General features: G+C 50.2%; 1 protein-coding gene across 1 annotated transcript; it reads right to left on the bottom strand.

Moving 5' to 3' along the window:
- Nucleotides 1-18,060: 18,060 nt before the first annotated feature.
- Nucleotides 18,061-20,924, bottom strand: LOC131478234 (taste receptor type 1 member 2-like). The gene is made up of 2 exons (XM_058656573.1): nucleotides 20,861-20,924; nucleotides 18,061-18,980 (listed from the first exon to the last, which is right to left on the bottom strand). The coding sequence occupies exons 1-2, from the start codon at nucleotides 20,922-20,924 to the stop codon at nucleotides 18,061-18,063; spliced, it is 984 nt and encodes a 327-aa protein (XP_058512556.1).
- Between the last annotated feature and the right edge of the window lie 335 nt (nucleotides 20,925-21,259).

Below are 21,259 nucleotides of genomic sequence, written 5' to 3'. Positions count from 1 at the left end.
CTCCCTACTTGTGGCCTGAGAAAGCAGTCGGGAACACCCAAAGCACCCACATGGGAGATCTGGAAGATGCTCCAAGCTCCTGGTTTTGGATTGGCTCAACTTCGGCCATTGTGGCCACTTGGAAAGCGAACCAGTGGACAGAAAATCTTTATCTCTGTCTCTCCTTCTCCCTGTAAATCTTCCTTTCCAATAAAAATAAATCTGAAGAAAAGTAAAAATAAAAATGACCATGTTGGGGGCATGTTGGTAGTGCTGCCTGGACAGTAAGAGCATAGAATGTTCACCTATTTAACCTACCCTCCAGTTCACGATCTTGCTGAGCCCCTGCCAGGGCTGGGCTGGGGTCTCTGGGAGCTAGACCCACCTGGCTCAGTCCCCATTCACTGAGCAAGGAGCAGAGGAATTCTGATCTGTTCCACCACCACCCCACCCCTTGGTTCTTTTTTTTAATACATTTTATTATTATTGTTATTATTTTGTAATACAGTTTCATATTCCCTTATCCCCTCACCAGTTCCCTCCCCCCAGTTCCTCTATATCATTACTAACATATAGTTCTTCATACTCAGTCATATGTCTGTCATTGCGGGCATAGACACTGGCAGAGAGTCCAGAATCCTATTGCCAAGATATAGTAAACAGTTTCATTGTAAATCCATCTTTGTCTGGAAGTAGAAATGCATACCACACTGCATCCTCACATCTGAATGTTAGTCTCAATTTCACAGCTACTGTACATCTCCTTAAATGAAAAGTCATGATTCAAAATCAACAATAGAAAGAAGAGATTTACAATGCCATGAAGTTAAATGACATGTTACTAGATATGGCAGTTTCCATTACACAGCTACTAAACACCCCATAAATGAAAGGTCATGATACAAAATCAACAATAAAAAGAAAAATAGAAATTTAAAATGCCTGAAGTTAAATGACATGCTACTAGATATGACAGTCTCCATTACACGGCTACTATACATCCCCTAAAATGAAGAGCCACAAAACAAAATCAACATCTGGAAGAAAAAAGAAGTTAACAACATCAAGAAGTTGAATAACATGCTATTAATTGACTAATGTTTAGCTGAAGAAATGAAAATCAAGAACCTTCTTGAAGAAAATGATGCCACTGCATGATCTATGAGCCACTGCATGATTTAATCAGAAGAAAGTGTTTTGAAGAGATGAAAACAACAGAAAACAACAAAACCCATGTAATATAGTTTCCGCTGATCTTTGTTGAAGTGTATCTCCTTCAGACAATAAGCAGATGGGTTTTGTTTTTTAATCCGGTCTACTAATCTATGACGTTTGATTGAGCTTAAGCCATTTACATTCAGAGTTTAATATACATGGGTGTTACTTTGGTTCTGTCATTTTAGGAATGGGTTGTTCATTGGTTTAGTCTTCTGTTGTCATTTTACTGGGATGTTCTTAACATTTGCCTTTGGTTTTGGTAGGTGCTATTCCTCTTTTCTGTCAAGAGAACTTCTTGAAGTATCATTTGTAGGACAGGTTTGGTAGAGGCAAATTCTTTTAGCTTTTCTTTACTGTGGAAGAATTATATTTCATTTTCAAAGACAAAAGAAAGCTTTGCTGCATATGTTATCCTAGGCCGACAAATTTTTTTTCTTTTAGAATCTGGAATATGTCACTCCATTCTCTTCTTGACTGTAGAGTTTCCTGTGAGAGATCTCCTGTGAGCTTAATTGGCATTCCTTTATATGTCAATTGACTTTTTTTTTTTTTTCACGTGCACATTTAAGGATCTTTTCCTTATGTTCAATTGAAGAGAGCTTGATGATCATATGTTGTGGTGAAGATCGCTTTTGATCAAGCCTGTTGTGAGTTCTGTGCCCCTCTTGGAACTTGTTTCCCAATTCTTTCTCCAGATTAGGGAAATTTTCCTCTATTATTTCATTAAATACATTTGCAAACTCAGTTTCTCTTTCTGCACCTTCTGGGACTCCCATAACTCTTAGATTTGGCCTCTTAATAGTGTCTTTCAATTCTTGAATACTTTCTTGGCCTGATCCAGCTCTGCTTCCAGCTTTTCGTTTCTTTCCCCCTGGTGACAGGAAATACCTTCCAATTCTGAGATTCTTTCTTCTGCTCTCTTCATTCTATTTTGGAGACTCTCCACTGTACTCTTAATTTGCTCTACTGTGTTCTTAATTTCTGATATACCAGTCTTGATTTGCTTTATTGCTTCCTTAAATTCTTTGAATTCTTGCATGAGCTTCTCATTGTTGATCAGAATATTTAAAATGAGTCTTATGGATTCTGTGTGCCCCATTTTCTCGATGTCTTCCTCAGTGAACTCTGAGGTTGGCATAGGATTTTGCTCCTTTGCAGGGGAGTCTTTGGTAATATTCATTGTGCCTTTGTCTCTTCTTTTGCTCTTGTTCATTGTACTTCTGGTTAGCAGAGTCTTGAATTCCTTAGAGCAGGTTTCTAAGCTTTGTCACCCACAGGTCTACAATGTGATTTTACTTATTGTGGTTGATATACAACTTTTTCCTTGCAGCCACTGTGCCACAACCTCCAGCGAGTTCCAAGTCTGGGTTCTTATGTCAGATTTCCACCGTGGTCTTCACAGCCCCAGCTCTTGGCTCACCACTCTCCACCTCCTGTGATACCGTGCAGGGGCTGCACCATTGTCTCTGCAACCTTTCTCCCACTTCCTGTTGGAGCAGGTCCCAGGATTAGAGAGACACCAGGTGTCCTATATAATTAGGTTGTTGGTGGTGCTGATCTTGTCGGAACCTGTTGGACTTTAGGTCTGAGTGCCACACGGACCTATTTTGACCGGTACACTGCCACAGTCAGTATTAATTTCCTGTGTGACCTGTGCTATCATGGACCTCAGCAAGTTCTCGTGAGATCAGCACATGTGCAGTTCACTATTGTCCCCTGCAGTCCCAAAGCTATTGCCACAGTGCCCAAAATGGCGCCTGATATACAACCACTACAGTTCTTGATCTGCTGGCCGCCAGATCCGAGGGCTACCCAGACCTGTCCTGGGTGGAATCCATAGAATGCCACGTCGCTGCAGTTCACTGAGACAGAAATAAGCTCACTCCCAGCTCAGCGTATGCTCAGTCCTTTCCCTTGCCTTTTCCTCCTTAGGCAAAATGGTGCCCAATTCAGCTGTAGGAGTTGACTGGGCTGTGAAATCCATTCTGTTCTCGCACTGCCTGTCTAAGATCTGATGCTCTGTCTCTGCTCAAATCAAACGGACCAGCAGAACGAAGAGTTCTTTGTCTGGGTTCACCACCCGAGCTCCCAGTGAAAGTCCATTCCCACCTGGTTGCTGGTAGCTTTCCAGATGCTGTTGGAGTTTAGATCGCCGTGCTGGAGTATCAGTCTCTGCAACACCACACCGCTGTGTCCGCTGCTTTCCTGTGTCTGTCAGTCTCCAGGTACCCCTCTGCTGTTGTTCTGCCCCTTCCTATTTCCTGAAATATGTCCTCTCTGCTTCATCCTGTTTAAATGTTTTTCCATCTGCAAAAACGTGTCCTTACCCTATTCCACCATCTTGATTCTCCACCCCTTGGTTCTTGATCGGGCACCAGCACGTGCACATGCATGGGCCACGGTAGACACACATCTGCCCCCACACAGCTAAACATACTGCTCAGGCACTCACTGCTGTGGCTGCCCAACCCCACTTGCACACTGTGTGTGCTCACACATGCCCCTGCATACAGACCCAGGGCCCAGACGTGGGCACCTGTACCCCCGACACTGTCCTCAGTTGAGTTCGGACTCTCCACCCCCTCCCCCTCACCCCGGTTCTACACTCCAGAGCCAGGCACAGCCTGCCTGGAGCCCAGTGGTTTGCCGGGCAGCCCCTTTGCCAGGAACAGGGACTGCCCTTCAGAGAGCGCCCCCTTTGGTCCTCTGGCTGGACTTTGCCTTTTCCGAAGCCCCACACCCCCACGCCCCCAACCTGAGCTAAAGCCAGAGCTGCAGGGAGGAGAGAGGTGGCCCTCAGGATCTCTGGGAAGAGCTGTTCCCAAGCCAGAACCAGGGGACAAGATCCTCAGGCTGCACCAGTGCCCTTGTCCAAGTCCTCACCAGGTTCCACCTCTCCATACCGGGATCACCTATGTCCACGGAATGATTTGGGGATGCCCCATGATAGTCCCAGCAGGGGGGTGGGTCCCAGAAACCTCAGTCTTACAGGTGCACCCTTGCCCAGGGGTTGTGGAGGGCAGAGAGATCCAGAGGACGATGAGGGGCGTGGGCCCGGTTAGGCTGAACGTGGAGTGGAAGCAGCCTGGGTATAGGATGCCCTGGCCCATTTTAGAGATGAGGAGACTGAGACCCAGAAAGGAGGAGCCAGGAGCCAGGCACAAGGAGCCATAGTGGACCCAGGTCCCCTGGGTCAGAGCTCTGCCCGCCTGCCACGAGCCTTTTCCTCACAGAGGTTCATAGCGCCTCCCTTCCAGCAAGAGGAACCTTCTCCCAAGACCGGAGAATCCAAAGAGTCTGGGGGTACCAAGGCTTGGGGACAAGATGGTTTCTAGAAGTTTCTTAAGTCCAAGCCCAGCCAAGCACACACCACCTCATTCTATCACCTCTGTCCTCAACTTCCAAGGACTGCAGGGTTCACGGCCATGGCTCTCAGGCTGTGGGCTGAATGTCTGTGTCCCCACCCCAATACCCAGATACAGCCAGGTTGAAGCCCTGGCTCCACCTGATGGTATCGGGAGGTGGAACCCTTGGTAGGGAATGAGGATGCAAGCAGAGAGCACCCTGCAGAGGGGCTCAGATATCTCTTGTTCCCTCTTCCTTCCACATGAGGGACCAGAAGAAAGTCTACACTCTGCGTCCAAGGAGAGGGACTCTCCCCAGATCCCAGCCACACACCAGCTCCCTGGCCTGACTCCCAGCATCCAGGCCTGGAGGGACACGGGGCTGGGGTTTGGAAGCCATGCACGCAGCCTGGAATCACTGTCGAATTTACTCTCACCCCCAGAGCTGTCTTCATGTTACTGAGAGAAGTGGCCCAAGGCCTCCCTAGGCAGGTGGAGGGGCCATGGCAGACGCTGCAGCCTCACAGGGAGTGGGACCAGAGCTCAGCACTCGCAGTCCAAGCCCAGGCCAGGACTGCCCTCTTTTCCAGAGTGGGTGGTGGTAAGGGGCTTCAAAGGAGGCTTTGGCCTCTACACTCGGTCCCATACCCCTCCATCCCACGGGCTGCCCCTACCCCAGCCAGATCTGCATGGATCTTTAATTGCCCAGATCTGACAAAGAACCAAGTTTACAACTGACTGATGCAGGAAAAACCAAAACTGACCTTTGGTCTCAAATCAAACCAAAAGGAAGCTACCCAGCCAGAGAGTAAGGGGTCAGACTGACCTTCTCAGTGCCTTTATCACCTGAACCTACCTCCTGTCAATGCCACCACCACCGCAACCAGCAATATGAACAAGTACCAACATCACTACCATCAACACCACTGTTACCACCACCACTGTTACCACCACAGCTACCAGCACCAGCAATATGAGTACCAACATCACCACCATCACCACCACCATTATCAACATCAACACCACCACTACCACCACCACTGTTACCACCACCACAGCCATCAGCACCATCAGTATGAGTACCAACACCACCACCACCACAACCAGCATTCAACTATTAGCACCATTAGCATCACTGACACAAATACCATAATTTGTGTTGATACTTTCACCATGATTACAACCACCAGTATCATCAACATGCCATTACCACCACCATCACCAACACCACCATCACCAATACCAACACCAACACCACCAACACCACTACCAACACCAACATACCACCAACACCACTACCATCACCATCATCACCAACACCACCACTACCATCACCACCTCCCCTCTGCCTTCAGCACAGACTTAACTCTCTTGAGCACAGACACCTGCTGGGACCTGCCCCACTCAGGGCAGAAATAGCATGGCTGTTTACAAAATGGATCTTGCCCAATGAAAAGAAGAGTAACTTGAATGCAAGCTGTGTCATACTGCCTAGTAACTGAGCCAGCACTGACTCACAGGCGGGTACTGTCCACAGAGTGAACACGCTGGACAGAGGGCTGTGTCACATCCCGAGCAGAGCCTTCTTCACATGGCTTAAGACAGTGCACAGCTACACCTCAGCCACCATACGTCCCTGGAACTGGATAGTTGCACGCAGGTGGCCCGTGGGTAACTTAAAACACAGAAGTCACAGTGGATCAGGGGCTTATGCATGTAACTAACTGTGCTTCACAGATAAGGTTAGCGAACACTGATGGGTTAAGAATTATGCCCAGTGGGCCAGGACTGGGGTGCAATGCCAGGACTGGGGTGCAATGCCAGGATTGGGGTGCAGTGGGTGAAGCTGCTGTCTGTGATGCTGGCATTCCCTAGGGGCACTTCTAATCCAGCTCCCTGCTGAGGTGCCTGGGAGGGTAGCAGAGGATGGCCCAAGTGCTTGGGGCCCTGCATCCATGTGGGAGGCCTGAAAGAAGCTTCCGGTTCTTGGCTTTGGTTTGGCTGCATCATGGTCGTTTCACCATTCGGAGGGGTGAGCCACAGGTGACATATCTCTCCCTCTCTCTCTAACTCTGACTTTCAAACAAATAAAATAAATCTCTAGAAGCAATTTTAAAATATGAAGGAGTCATTCCCAGGGCCCAGCATTGTGGTGAGGCCGGTGAAACAATTAGTGCAACCCTAGCAGTTCATATCAGAGCGCTAGTTCGAGTCCCGCTCTTTCACTTCCCGTCCAGCTCTGGAAGGCACCAGAAGATGGTTCAAGTGCTTGGGCTCTTGCCACCAATATGGGAGAATGAGCTGAAGTTCCCAGCTGCGGCTGTTGTGGCCATGTGAGCACAGAGGATGGCTTGCTCTCTCCATCTCTCTGCCTTTCAGATAAATGACCCGTATCCAGAGTCGTCACTGACACGCTGGGTCCTGATCCCATCTTGAGTGACAGGAGGCTGCTTCCGGGATCTTACACATGAGGATGCGGAGGCATAGGAGGCAAAGTCACAATGTCAAACGTGATATTTCACACAGGAAGTGGGCACCCAGGTCTGCTCACTCCCATGTCTCCTTCCCAGGCAGGCCCTATAAACTCAACAAGTACTCAGCTATGGCTGGTACCAGAAAACCACCTCTGGGACTCCTCCCACCCTCTCAACCTGCAAGCCCAAAGTTCCGGCGCCCACGGATTAACCCTCTTGGAGTGGCTCCCTGCAAGCCGATGGGCCTCTGCTGGTCCCCTGCCCCTCGCCCACCGCACACACTCCCCGGGCTGGGGCCTGCACAGGGAGCCTCTCATGGGGAGATCAAAGCGCAGGGAGGACTGTCCCCAAAGGATCAGAGCAACAGGTCACTTCTGCTGGGAACAGCCTGGGAGGGGAATCCACCAGGCAGTACAAAGCCCTGGAAATGGCCCCGAGCCCTGGCCAGGACCCTGTGTCTGCTCAGGGGCCTGACCCAAGAGACCCCTACTGTGGTTCCGCACCTGCAGCCAGGCTTGGCCCGCGTGGAGGCAGGGACATGGTGTGAGAGGTCCGGCCATGTTTGCCTGTCTCTCCGGTGGCCCCTAACCCTCCCAATCTGCCAACACCCAACCCACGATCCCCACCCCTCTCATTCCCACAGCCCTTTTGTTCCCATGGGAATCATGTGGCCACCCCAACCCTAAACCATCAGCCTCGTCCATGTGGGCCTGTGCAGGTTCCTTACAGGGGGTCCAGAAACCCTGATCCCACGTCCACCCTTCTGCAGAAGCCCTTCAAGGGGGCCAAGTTCAAGGTCATCTCAGTCACCAGACCTAACACTTGGGGAGCCCAACCCTGCGGCAGCCATGCCAAGGCCTTCACAACAGCCCTGCGAGGCAAGGTAGCTGCCACCCTCCCCATGGCATGGAAAGTGGAGGCCTCAGCTGGGCTATGGGGAGCATCCCCCATGGGGAGTATTCCCCAGACTCTGCTTCTCCCTCCCTCTCTGCCTTCTCCTTGCCTCTCCTTTTTTCCCCTTCTTTCTCTTCCCACTTCTCTCTCCTCCTCCTCTTCTCTCTGTCCCCTTCCTCTCCCTCCCACCCCCATGCTCGTGCACTGGCTTCCCCAGCCTTCTGTTTGCTGGCCCTGCCCTGTATCCCTGCTGCCAGGCCTCAGTGTGGCCATCCTCCCCTCCCCCCACCTGCTGGTAACCTACTGTCCTGCAGATCTCAGCAAGGTGCTGCTTCCTCCTCGCTCTCCCAGGACCAGGCATCCCTCCTGGGCTTTCCTCCTCACAGCCCCGGCACCTGGTGCCAGGACGTTCTGTTGGGGGTCTGCAGTCTTCAACAAGAGCCCGTGGGGAGCAGGGGCCTCCTGAGGATGTCATGTCCTCAGGGCCACACAGGGTCTGAGCCAAGGGTGTTCAGTAGGCACTTGCTGAGTGGATAAGTGAGTTAATGAGAGGACGAGTGATTTAATGAGTGAATGAGTGAGTGAATGAATGAGAAGGTGAGTGAGTATATGAATGAATGAATTGGTGAGTGAATAAGTGAATGAGTAAGTGGGTGAATGAATGAGTGGATGAGTGAATTGGTGAGTGAGCATATGCATGCGTGACTGTCACCTCCAACAGCCACTGCTTGTGCAGGTCCCAGCCCTAACCACCAGCCCCGGCCATCCCCTTGCATCCTCTCCTGTTTGCTGCTGGCTCTTCAGGGCTCTGAAGCCACACCCCCTCCACCCTCTCACCCCAGGGTCTGGAGCCTTTCCAGGTGTGTGAGACACATCTGGAAGTGAAAGAGCCCTGGTATCCTCCTTCATACTACATACAACCTGCTGGGCTGATCAGCTGGTCAACAAGGTAAAACGCATGGTGGACACGGTAGGGGCAGGATGTGTGGGAAGGGGAAGGCAGTGAGGGAGGGGTTGCCTCACCATCTGGGGAAGGGTGTTTTCCAGAGAGTCCGCGAGTGCCCAGGCCCAGGGGCAGGGCATGGCAGGTGTCCTGCGGAGCTGTGTGTGTTGAGCACACAGGCGTCAAAGAAGACCACCACGAGGTTTCAGAGATGTTACTAGCCCAGTGGGTCCCACATGCACCAAGAATGCCCCCTATGGCCTGGCCAGTCCCTGTGGGAAGAATCTAGTCCCAGCCAATGTCCTGAGCCACCTCTTACTTGACCCAACCAAGGACATGTGTCCCCGGAGCCTATGATAAGCAAAGATGCAGGCTGTTTGGCTTGGCCCGGGTTCCCTGCTCCAGTCCTCTGGCCCCCGGCCATGAAGTCAGATTTATTTTCTGAGCGCAGGACCTGCTGGGGGAGGGGGAGGGGTGGTTGTAGGTCAGGGGTGGGGGCTGGAGTCCGTGTGAGGGAGGACCCGGCACTAGGCAGGTGCTCCTGGAGAGGTGACCATCAGCTGGAGGAGGTGCATTTAATCTGTGGTCCTGAGGCGTAAAATTTCCAAACATGGAAAGGCCAGGAGGAGGTTCTGAGTCAGTGCAAGAAGCTTCTTGTCGATGCGAGCCTCCTGTCACCAGGAGGAAACTAGAAGGCACAGAGACCCCGAATGCAAGGACAGCTGCCAAAGTCAGTGAGGAGCAGGTGTGCTCAGGGGGATGCGCGGTTCCACAACTCTTTTCTTTAATGCTGCCCAGGAGGCAGAACTATCGGTGTCTCCCATCCCGCGGAAGAAATCACCCGATACTGGAGAGCGTTTCAGAGGCACTTTTATTCCAACCTTCAGTTCCTTCTTTGGGGGCAGAAGCCCCTGGCTTATATATCCCTCCTATCCGTTAAATCCGTTACCCAGAAGCCTTCAGTTAAGTCAGTTAAGTCCGTTATTTCCGTTACACAGAGAACCTCCTCACCCCTCCCCCAAGGCCCCTGGCTTATCCAATCAGCTTACACGCCTGAGGCAAGCAGTAAAGGGCCAATCACAGGGCACTTCCTGAAACCTGTCTCCAAGAGGAAGTAGGGTCCAGGCATCATCTTAGGGCAGGGCACACGTGCAGTGCTCCCAACAACTCCCCCTTTTTGTTTTATTAAGCAAGGGACTGTGCCTGTCTTAGGTGTTCCGAGTCCAGGCTCTCCTTACCCGTCATGGGCAAACCGCGTGGCTAGGAACGTGGCGCCTGTCTTAGGTTGGTAAAGCCTTTTCGGATACTTACCCGTCTCTGACTACCAGTCCAGCATGCCTAGCCAGACTTCTGGGGATTCTCTGTTATGAAGGGCAAGCAAGCTTGCACTAGCAGCCGCTGTTGCTGCTGCTGATGCCATACTCAAAGATGAAGCATCTGCAGACCCCAAAGAAATAAGATAAGGCCCAGGCCTACTATACCGGCCCATTGGCGTGCAAAGGAAAGACCCTTTAGTATCCAATTTGCCCATTGCTCTACCGTGGCAATCTCTACTTTGGTGCTATTTATAGCGGATAACTCTCTGGGCAAATTCAATGCTCGGGACCCATTGGTGACAATACAGGGAGTAACACACAATCCAGGTAGACTAAGCACACAGGAGATACCCATATCATGGAGCAGTTGTTCCACTGCCTCCTGCAAAAGATCCACCCTCTGATTAACAAGTAAAATGCCTGTTTTAAAATGTATAACAAATAAGAGCCCGAAGATCACTTTCTTTCACCTGAACGGGCATGGGAATAAGTTGTGGAATGCATGCCAGCACCGCAGTGCCGGAGCCATTCCAACACTGGGTAAGGGCGCACTTAACTACAGAGCAATGCAAAAGGGTAACATTAGCACTCATGGAAACAATAAACATAAATGGAGCTTATACACATACATAAATAGCGTTATAGATAACATCACGACTGCAATTAACTTTTAACATCTTCTTCCCATATTCTAGAACCATTACTACTATAATTACAATTTTTTATCACTACCTTATCAATAAATGCAAAAGCTAATATAGCTGAACATCTACCCCTACTGGTGCACAATACCCAAGCATTCCAGGGCAGGGCAGATACAGATTGAACAGGATTACCATATGTATAATTATATCAAACTGAACATCCCAAGTCCCATACAAATAAACCATGTAAATTATCAAACTAAACATCTCGAGTCCCATTCAAATAAACTGAAAGGCTTCTAAATAGATTAGCTGCAAGTTGGAAACTGAGAGGACCTCAGATAACATGTCCACCTGTTCTTAAGTCAAGTCCACTCATCAGCTTATGATTAGCAAGCCAGTCCAAACATGTTGGTTAAACTGCTCCTGTGTCCGAAGAACCACAGAGACCTGCCACGCCAGGGCATACACAGTCATAACCACTGGTAGCTATTGCTGTTACAGTGGCAGCGGTAATCCCCGAAGTCATTCTCTGGCCGCAGGTGGACTGACAGCTCATTTTCTTTAACTGTCATCGTTCTGGGAAAATAGGTGGGCACGCACATCACCACAGCCAGCGGGTTCTCGGTTGTATTCCAACATTCTGAAAGAAAACAATCTATTCCACAAGTTAAGTGAATCTCTGCCTAACTAGCGTTGCTGACAAGAAACACAAACAGATAAAAGCAATTCTGCAACTGGCCTCCAAAAATCATGGACATTGCTGCTCCCACAGCACAAACGGAGGCTTCACCTCAAAAGAATTTGTGGTTATACTCCTCATAGGATTTTAGTAGGAATACTTACGTCCTCTAAATGTACTGTTTTTATCTGTAAAAGAATGGCCACTATTCCTAAGGTTTAATTAGTCAATACAATGCAGGGTGATGGTACAGTAGAATTACTAATATTAACACTCACCTGAAAAAATAATAACTAGCTTGTCCTTTGGGGATCTATGTTGATCCCTATTCCCCCTTTCTGTTTATATAGCATAGTTTTAATTTTTTTTTTTACGCTTCCATAGCTTTATTGCTTCTTGGCACCATGTTTTTAGCCTGTTCATACACTAACTGCTTTACCAAAGGCATTGCTGACTCCACCTCCCCAAAAATTTCTAGAGGCAGTTTGAATAAGTCTAGCTACAAAATCAACATAAGGCTCATTGGCTCCTTGAATAACTTTGGAGAGACATCCCTGTAGATCCCCACTGCCTGTTCTAAATTCCACTGGGGGTTTCCTGCAGCAGCATTACGCTGCGCAGTGTCTGAACAAAACTCTTGGTATGCCACCTTCCAAGAAAAAGCATGGGCAGAAATTGAGCTATTTATAAAAAGAGCTCCAGATCCCCAACAGCTGGGGTCACACACCAGACAATCTGATAGTCTGGTTTAAGGAGAAACTGGCAGGAAATATCAGGACCTAGGTGCTTAACAAATACTAATATATAATATATAAAAGCCTAATATACTTGCTTGTCCTGTCGATCTTCCGATTCAAATGCCATCATCTTGGCCAGTACCTGAGCTTTCACAAGACTCAGCAGTAGGAGCTTGCCGGACAAGCCTCTCAGGAATCCACCTCGGACCATTTTCGTTTTTTGGGAAAATATAGACTGATCCTTGCCCCCAAATGAGGACGGGATCTGGGCCTTGGGTCTGAGGCACCAGGTTGCTTACTCTTATAGGGTTAGTATAAAGTGAAAACTGTCAAATAATAGCTTTACTAAACATTTATCCCAAAGGCCTACTTCCTGTTATAAATGAGACAGGAATACAGGTTAATAATAAAGGTATCAATGATATAATATATTTTAAAAACAATTATTAGTAATTTAAATTACATAAATTTAAGAAATCCATGTTAACTAGTAATCTTATTCAAAGTAAATGAATTTGTAGCAAAGGTTTAAAATCACTTAGATATTTTTACAATTCTATCAGAAAGCTCTGGGAGTGTCTGCAAAATTCAGAGCTCAAGGCAACCTGCTTTTGCTGTTGATATGCAAATTACATGTATGCATTAATTTACCTGCTTTTTAAAACGTTTCCTACAGGAAGTTTGAACTTAATTCACAAAAGCTAGAATATTTTCTGACCAACAAACAGACAGTAACACATTATAACAATTTTAAACAATTTATACAGATGACAAACATTAAGACACACATGTGCGCGCGCACACACACACACAAACACATGCTTTTGGAGACTTAAAAAAAAATTATTCTCAATCAAACTTAGTAATAGTAGTGTTCTCCAGAAACCAGTAGCTGAAAAGTCATCAAGTAAATAGTCTTGAACAAAGACCTTGAGAAAGAAAAGTCACCATTACGAAATCTTTTCATCATTGCAAACTAAAATTTAAACCTTCACAACTCCATGGATGTATACAACAGTTTGACACGACAAAATTTTACTACATTTGGCAATAATCTTAATCCAATCAACCTGATTAACTGTCTCCACAAAACGGGAGATAAATCCATTGGCATTCTTGAGGCCTCATAAGAATACCAAGGGAAACCCTAGAATTGGAAACTTTTGAATTCTTGGATGCCACTTTAAGGATGGCTAAAAATATCTGGAAGAAGGTTTTTGTTGTTGTTAGTATAACACATTATAGGTTAGACTTCATTATTGACATGAAATCATCACTCAAATACCTTTAAAACAAATACAAAATCTTTACCAATTTAAAGCAGTGAGAAGTTTGATAACCAGCCGAAAACACAAGAATTATTTTAAACTATAAAAATGCTTTATATAAAATAAATACCACATTAATTTAACTTATACCTTGAAATAATTTAATAGTGAATTACAGTTAACTTCTGTAACAAATTATTTGCGATAAAATTTTACATTTTTGAAAACATCACAAATGAAACCTTAAGAATTACAAGAGATAAAATCATTTTTTTTTTTCTTGACCTTTTCTTTCGGATCATACTAAAAAGATATTTAAAAGGTAGAAAACCAGGCAACAGAAAACTTAGGGTCAGGTAATGGAGGTCTGAATGAATCCAAAAGCGGCCACCTGTAGCAATATAAGGCCTGACTAACAAAATCAGCATCCCAAGAACTACTATCAGAGCAAAGCATTTAGCCAAGCTTTTAATGGGTGGAGGATCCTCAGAAGACTCACTTCCAGAGACCTCTTCCTTATCCTCCGAGTCTGACTCTCCTGACTCACTTAAAAATCTCTGCAGCAGGTGCTGCATGCGCACCTTGGAGGACAAATTCCCCATTGCTCTAACGTTTCTCTATTCACTCAACCGTGAACCTTCTTGTCGCCAACCGCGAACCTTTTTATTTTTGTTTTTGTTTTTCTTGTTGCTAACCTGCGAACCTGACGTGCACGTCCCCGCCTAGTGCGGCTTCCTGAGCAAAAGGCTCAGTTGTAAACTAATTCCCGCTGTAAGCAGCTCCCTGAGCGATCTGCTCAGCTACTTACCTTCCTGGTATTCACCAGCTAACTTCTGTCCGAGTCACGGTACCAGATATCTGTGTCTCCCATCCCGCGGAAGAAATCACCCGATACTGGAGAGCGTTTCAGAGGCACTTTTATTCCAACCTTCAGTTCCTTCTTTGGGGGCAGAAGCCCCTGGCTTATATATCCCTCCTATCCGTTAAATCCGTTACCCAGAAGCCTTCAGTTAAGTCAGTTAAGCCCGTTATTTCCGTTACACAGAGAACCTCCTCACCCCTCCCCCAAGGCCCCTGGCTTATCCAATCAGCTTACACGCCTGAGGCAAGCAGTAAAGGGCCAATCACAGGGCACTTCCTGAAACCTGTCTCCAAGAGGAAGTAGGGTCCAGGCATCATCTTAGGGCAGGGCACACGTGCAGTGGTCCCAACACAGAACCAGGCAATAAGGTCATTAGCTCTTTTTCTCAGGAAAAAAAAAATAAACCTTTAGAAACAGACAAGAAAGAGAATTAAGAGCTTAAAATTCCCAGGGCCTATGGCAATCTGGTCCCAAGAGCCATGGGGACAGGACACTGGCACAGACCAGCCAAGGTGGCCCCCTGAAAGTCCCGGACCAGGCGGAAGCCAAGACCCTGGGCTCCCCTGCAAGAAAGCAGACGGGACAGAGAAGGGATGTTCTGGAAGGATCCCACCAGTCAGGCATTCTCCAGGGCACTACCAGGTCAGGCCTATGTGCAGAGAACTGTGGGAAGGGAGCCAGTCACAGAGGAAGCTGGGCACAGAGCATGGCTTGGGGGCACATGACATTTCAGGGATCCCAGGACCTGCCTAGTGGGATTCCCCAGGGAAGAGAAAGCCCAGACACCCAGGGGGCACCCCCACTTCTAGATCCAGCTCTCACCTCCACTGAGTTCTCACAATTGTACCACCTGCGCCTGCCTTGGGCTCCTTCCAGCACCCCCTTCTTCCTGCCGCCTCCTAGGCCCTCCCCCACTCCCACACTTTCTGCCTTCCAACTCTCTTCTATCTTTTAATTATTTTTCCAAGTGCCAGCTTCCCACATTCCTCCTCTGGTCCCTGCCTCTTCCAGATCCAAAGCCGCCCATGACCCTGTGCTCCCTGGTCTGAGCTTACAGGGTCTTCCCAGCAGGCAGCATGGCTCCCCTGAAGCCAGCCCCTAGGCAGGGCCATTCAGGTTTGCTGCATGGAAGAAAAGGGGCTTCCTGGGGGAGTTAGGGGCTGTATGGGGCTTGCATGACAGCTAAGGGACCCTGGATATGTTGGAGAAACTCCAAACCCTTTGACCTCCATGGGACAAAGACGACATGTATGTCCAACGAAGAGAGTTCTCGGCGAGGGGTCTGGCAGTACATGCTGGATGTGGCCTTGTGGCCAGTGCCATGGCATGGCTTCAAGCAGAGTCACACCTGGCTCTGCATCCATGGCTGTCACATCTATGGCTTGAACCCACCATACACTGACCATGTTCTAAAACAAAGGCAGACAGAGAGCTCTCATTCTCCGGCTCAGTCCCCAGAGGGATGCCTGTGATGTTAGGCTGGGCCGGATCATAAAACTGAAAGCTAGGAACTTCCCCCAGGGCTCCCAAGTGGGTGGCAGGAATCCATCACTTGGACCAGCACCACTTCCTCTCAGGGTCGGCCTCAGCAGGAAGCTGGAATGAAGAGCCAGAGGTGGGACTTGAACTCAGGCATGTCCAGGGGTGATGTGGACAGCCTCCAGGCCAAACGTCCAGCCCTGCTCAGCACCTTTGTATAAGGGACTTCAGTATTCCTGGGGTTCGGTATCCTGGGGCATCCTGGAACTGGTCTCTCCCAGAAAGACCCTATTCTGAACGTGATGATCTGTTGACTATGTGAAAGGTAAAGCGAGACAGAGAGTGCCATCTACTGGTTCACGTCTCGGATGGCCACAAGACAGCGCCATCTACCGGTTCACGTCTCAAATGCCCACAAGAGCCAGAGCGGGGTCCCTTGAAGCTAGAGCCTGGCACGCCCACGTTTGTGGCAGGGAGGCCAGCCCCTGAGCCATCCTTTCCAGCCTACTGGGGCGTGCAGTCACAGGAAGCTGGATCAGAAGTAGAGCTGCTCAACCCCGGGGACTCCCACACAAGATGCAGGCATCTTAACCACTGGCCCCAACACTTGCCCTCTATTTACAACACCGCTCAGCCTCCGGTGTTCCGGGCTATGAGAGATGCATCAGTGAGGCAGTGGTTTGAGAGAATGGGTGGTGGAGGGAATGTGAAAGGAGTTGACAGAGCCATAGCTTGTCCAGGCCTCACGATACACCTGCTACCTGTCAGTCTTCAGGAAGATGCGCAGAGGAGGAAGCAGCTACCACCCCAGGCATATCCCCAAATACCAGATGAGTCAAGCCCCAATCCCACCGGGCCCCATTTGACTGTGAAGGAGGTAAACTGAGGGCAGGGAGAGGCTGTCCTGCCTTCCCAGCCACCTGTGAGCAGGTGGCAGCTCCTCTGGGCAGGGTCATCCCAGAGGGGTTCCACGCCACCCCCACATTGTCACTTCAACCAGCAAGCCACCTCTGCCTCTCCTGGGCCCAGCAGGCAGCGGAGGGAGCCCTGACCCTGGCTCTCTCCCCCACCAACTGGGTGCAGCTGAGGAAGCCAGGGAGCCTCTCTGGGTGGCAGCTTGAGGCCTTGGCATTGAAGCTCTGGCCCCCGGTGCCTGATGAGAGCCCTGCACGCCAAGAAGTCAGAGCCCCCTGAAGCTGAGCTGGAGCTTCCGTAGTGCTCAGAGGTGGGGTCTGTGCATCCCTGACCTGCTTTGTGGCGACTCCATGGGACCCAGAGGGGGAATGAGGTCTGAGTGCCGCCCACACCATGCCCAGAGTTTGTGGAACAGCTGGAGAAGACAGGGAGCAGGAGTTTGCCTCTTGCAGAGGCCAGTTCTGTGATGTACTGTGGTTCCAGGCACGCGTAGGTTTCCAGCAGCTCGCGCTTATGCAGAACCTAGTGTATCCACTCTCCACACATCCTTTCTGACCCTTGAAGGTCCCTGTGAAGCTGCTACTGTTCCTGTTTTGAAGTCTGGCTGTATATCACGGGCCTGAGGCCACACAGCTTGGAAGTGGCGATCCTGAGACTTACCCAAGCTCCCTCGCTCACTCACTCGCTCTCTCTCTCATCCCACATGCTCTTTCTCAGGAGCCTGCTGAAGAAAACACGTGTACTCATTTTACCCATATGGGGTTTATTCACAAGCACCCACTAATTCACTAAGCACCCATGATGCCCAACCATCACCAAAACAGAGCACAAAAGCCTGGGTCCGAGCTCTTTGGGAATCAAAATATAAGACGCAGATGCACAAGGCAGGGAGGCTATGAGGCTAGGGCTGCTCTGGAGCTCACACCCTCAACTACCCCAGCCCACTCACAGGTTCCCCAAACCTTGAACATGAATGAGTGAAGGCCACGAGCCAGCACCCGCAGATGTCTACTGTGGCCACCGGATGGCGCTGTAGGCTGACACTGCAGACAGCTGTTGGAGACCAACAGTGTGCAAGAGACCAAAGTCGTATGGGGTCATTTTTTTTTCTAGAAGCAATGACAGCACCTATAGCTCATAGGAATGAAATGATGTGTATTTCAGGTGTCCACTGCTATGTGGACAAAAATTACTGGGGTGCAAAGACTTGGAGAGAGATGCCAGGAGTGGAGGAGGTATCAGCAGTGGCTGGCTAGTACTCCAAGTTCTCCCCTGCCAAGTCCCCCTCCCTGTCTGCTCGCGGCTCTAGTCTTTGCGCATGGTGTAGCCCTGGATGACGCTGTTGAAGTAGCTGGGTGTGTTGCGTTCAGGAAAGAAGAGGCTCAGGTAGCACTTGGGGCCAAAGTAGCCCAGGCTGATGGCCAAGAGGTTGAAGACAGTGACCAAGACGTCCATGATGGTGACCAGCACCCCTTCGTAGACGGACATGAAGGTGCAGAGGGAGATGGTGGAGGTGAAGGAGAAGGTCATGCTGAGGGTGATGAACTTGGCCTCATTGTAGTTGGTGGGCAGCTCCTTGCCCATGAAGGCAAAGGTGAAGCCCCCCAGGGAGAACAGCAGGTCCAGGCTGGCATTGCACAGCAGCGCCGTGGGATGGCAGGACAGGATGATGACCGTGGGGTCCTCAGGGTCCGTGTGGTAGGTGGGGTTGGTGGTGGTGGCTACTGCGTTGGCCAGCACGATGATCAGCTTGAGGACCGTGGGGAGCACCACGAAGACGTAGGGGTCGTGGTAGCGGATCCAGTAGCGGTAGGCGCGCGGCAGGTGGCGCGCCACTTTGAAGATGCACAAGATCTGGAAGGAGCGCACGGTGATGCAGGCGGTGCAGACGGTGAAACAGAGGTTGAAGAGGGCCTGGCGGCAGAGGCACGTGAAGCCCGTGGGCGGCCCCACGTACACAGGCACCATGGCGAAAGCCAGCAGCAGCAGTGCCAGCATCAAGAAGCACATGGGGCCCCCCGCCGAGCGCACCATGGGCGTCTGGAAGTGCCTCCAGAACACCACCAGGATGGCCAGAGTGCTGAGGAAGCCCAGGGCGGCCAGCAGGATCACGCAGATGGTGGGGGCCTCGTGCCACTCCAGGAAGATGAACCGTCGCAAGAAACAGGAGGTGTCGTTCTGGTGGGACCACGTGTGGATCGGGCAGGGCTGGCAGTCAAACTCCTCTGCAAACACCCACAGCAGCTGCTGTCAGCCAGGTCCGCTGCCCGAGCACCCACATCCCCAGAGCCTTGTGTTGGGCTGGCCACCCCAATGGTCATGGCCGACGCTCGCTGAGTCTCTCACCATGCATTGCCCAGAAACCCATTTCCCAGATGTGAAGACAGAGGCCAGCAAAGGGTAAATCATTTGCCCCAAAATCACAAAGCAATAAGTCACAGAGGCAGGATGTGATCCCAGCCCTCCTACCAATGGTAATTCCTCCCTTCCAAGACCTGTCACTTCTGGTAGAGGAAACATTCAAAGAACTCATTCAGCAATTTTTTGTTGTTTTTCTTTTTGTGAATCCATCCACTGGGATGGATTCCTGAGGAAGGGGGCAAGGAAGAACAGAGAAAACCTTGGTGCTGCAGGAGGGGAGGCAGAGGGAGCCGCTTGGCAAGCTTTCATCTAACACCCACTGTGTGTCCTGAGCTGTTCCAGGCCCAGGAGATAGAAGCCTCAGGGATACCATGAAGGAGGATTCATTTGGGGTCCCAGTTTCCCCATGCTGAGCACTAATGGGGGCCAGAGATACCACTGTCCCCACCCTGCTGGTGAGGGAGCATTCACACACACAGCCTTTGCTGAGCAGCGCTGTGAGCAGATGCTGCTGGGCCCACAGGACAGCAGAGACACACAGGGGGACTTCCTAAGTTTGTGGCAAGCAGAGTTGGAAGACAAGTACAAACATCTTGAGATCCTTGGGGCCAGTGTTGTGGCTCAGTGAATTAAGCTGCCACCTGTGAAGCTGGAATCCCATATGGGCGCCAGTTCTAGTCCCGGTTCCTCCACTTCCCATCCAGCTTCCTGCTGATGCTCCTGGAAGAGCAGCAGAGGATGGTCCACGTGCATGGTCCTCTATACACACTTGAGAGACCCAGATGGAGTTCCAGGGTCTGGGTTGCAGTCTGGTCCAGTCCTGGTCATTGTAGTAGCCATTTGGGGAGTGGACCAGTAGTTGGAATATCTCTCTGTGTCTCAGTTCTCTCTCTGTAACTCTGCTTTTCAAATAAACAGATATTTAAACATCAGTTTTCAAAATCTATACATACAAACGGGTCTTTCAAAGGTTTATGGAGAATCTCTGTGATGAATGAACAATGCAGAGGCATCAAAAAGGTTGTGTAGCGCAATCACTTCATTTATGAAAGATTCATTCACTTGAAAGGCAGAGTGATGGGGGTCAGGGGACGTACAGAATCCACTGGCTCAAACGACCGCCATGACCAGAACAGAGCAGGCTGAAGCCAGGGAGCCGGAACCAGGAACTCCATCCTGGTCTCCCATGTGGTCACAGGGGCCCAAGCACTTGGGCCATCTTCTGCTGTTTTCCCAGCACATTATCAGGAAGCTGGGTTGGAAGTGGAGCAGCCAGGACTTGAACTGATGCCCCAGGATGCCGGTGTTGTAAGCTGTGGCTTACCATCCTATCCTTTAAAGTCCATCACCCATGAACTTCTCAGCTCTCCTCCTAAATCAGATCCTGCCTGCCAGAAGGTATCCTTCAATGGGAAGAGCCATTCAGTCATTCACTCACTCATCCATTCATCATCCAGTGGGCATCTCTGGCCTGAGCTCTAGACAGACATAGTCCCTGGCCTTCAGACACTTAAACATCCCAGCAGACACCCCAGAGACCCTGGACAAAGGAAGCACCCCAGAGGCTGTGTGGGCAGGTGCTTACGGGCAGGTGTGGGCACGTGTTGGCAGGTGCGGACACATGCTGGCACATGCAGGCAGGTGCGGGTAGGTATGGACACATACAGGCATTTGCAGGCAGGTGTGGGCATGTGTGGGCACATGTGGGCAGGTGTGGGCAGGTGTGCCGACACGGGAGCTATACCTGCAGTTTGGTTGTAGAAGGTGCCGGGGACGCAGTTGATGCATTCGAAGCAGCAGGGGTGCATGCCCACGGCCTTCTTCTTCTGCCCGGGCTGCAGCTCTCAGAGCACATGGACACGGGGATCTGGAGGCAGGCATGCAAGACATCCTGAACCGCCCCTTCCCATGCCCTGTGACTCCCTACTCCACCCACCTTGTGGGATGCTCAGGGCACGGTTGCCTGGCCCCTCCCTGGAGGGAAAGGAATGCGGAGTCACCATCAGGGTGATGCTCTTAGCTCTGCCAGCCCAAGATTAAGCCAGCTTCTGATGGAAGCACCGAACCACAGAGAGTTCTGGTGAAGTTGCGAGGGCCCAGGGTATGAGCCTGGGAATTGCTGATGGCCCACTTGTTGGGAGGA

The sequence above is a fragment of the Ochotona princeps genome, chromosome 2, assembly GCF_030435755.1.
Source record: "Ochotona princeps isolate mOchPri1 chromosome 2, mOchPri1.hap1, whole genome shotgun sequence".
NCBI lineage: Eukaryota > Metazoa > Chordata > Mammalia > Lagomorpha > Ochotonidae > Ochotona > Ochotona princeps.
This window is presented reverse-complemented; position numbering and strand designations above follow the sequence as displayed.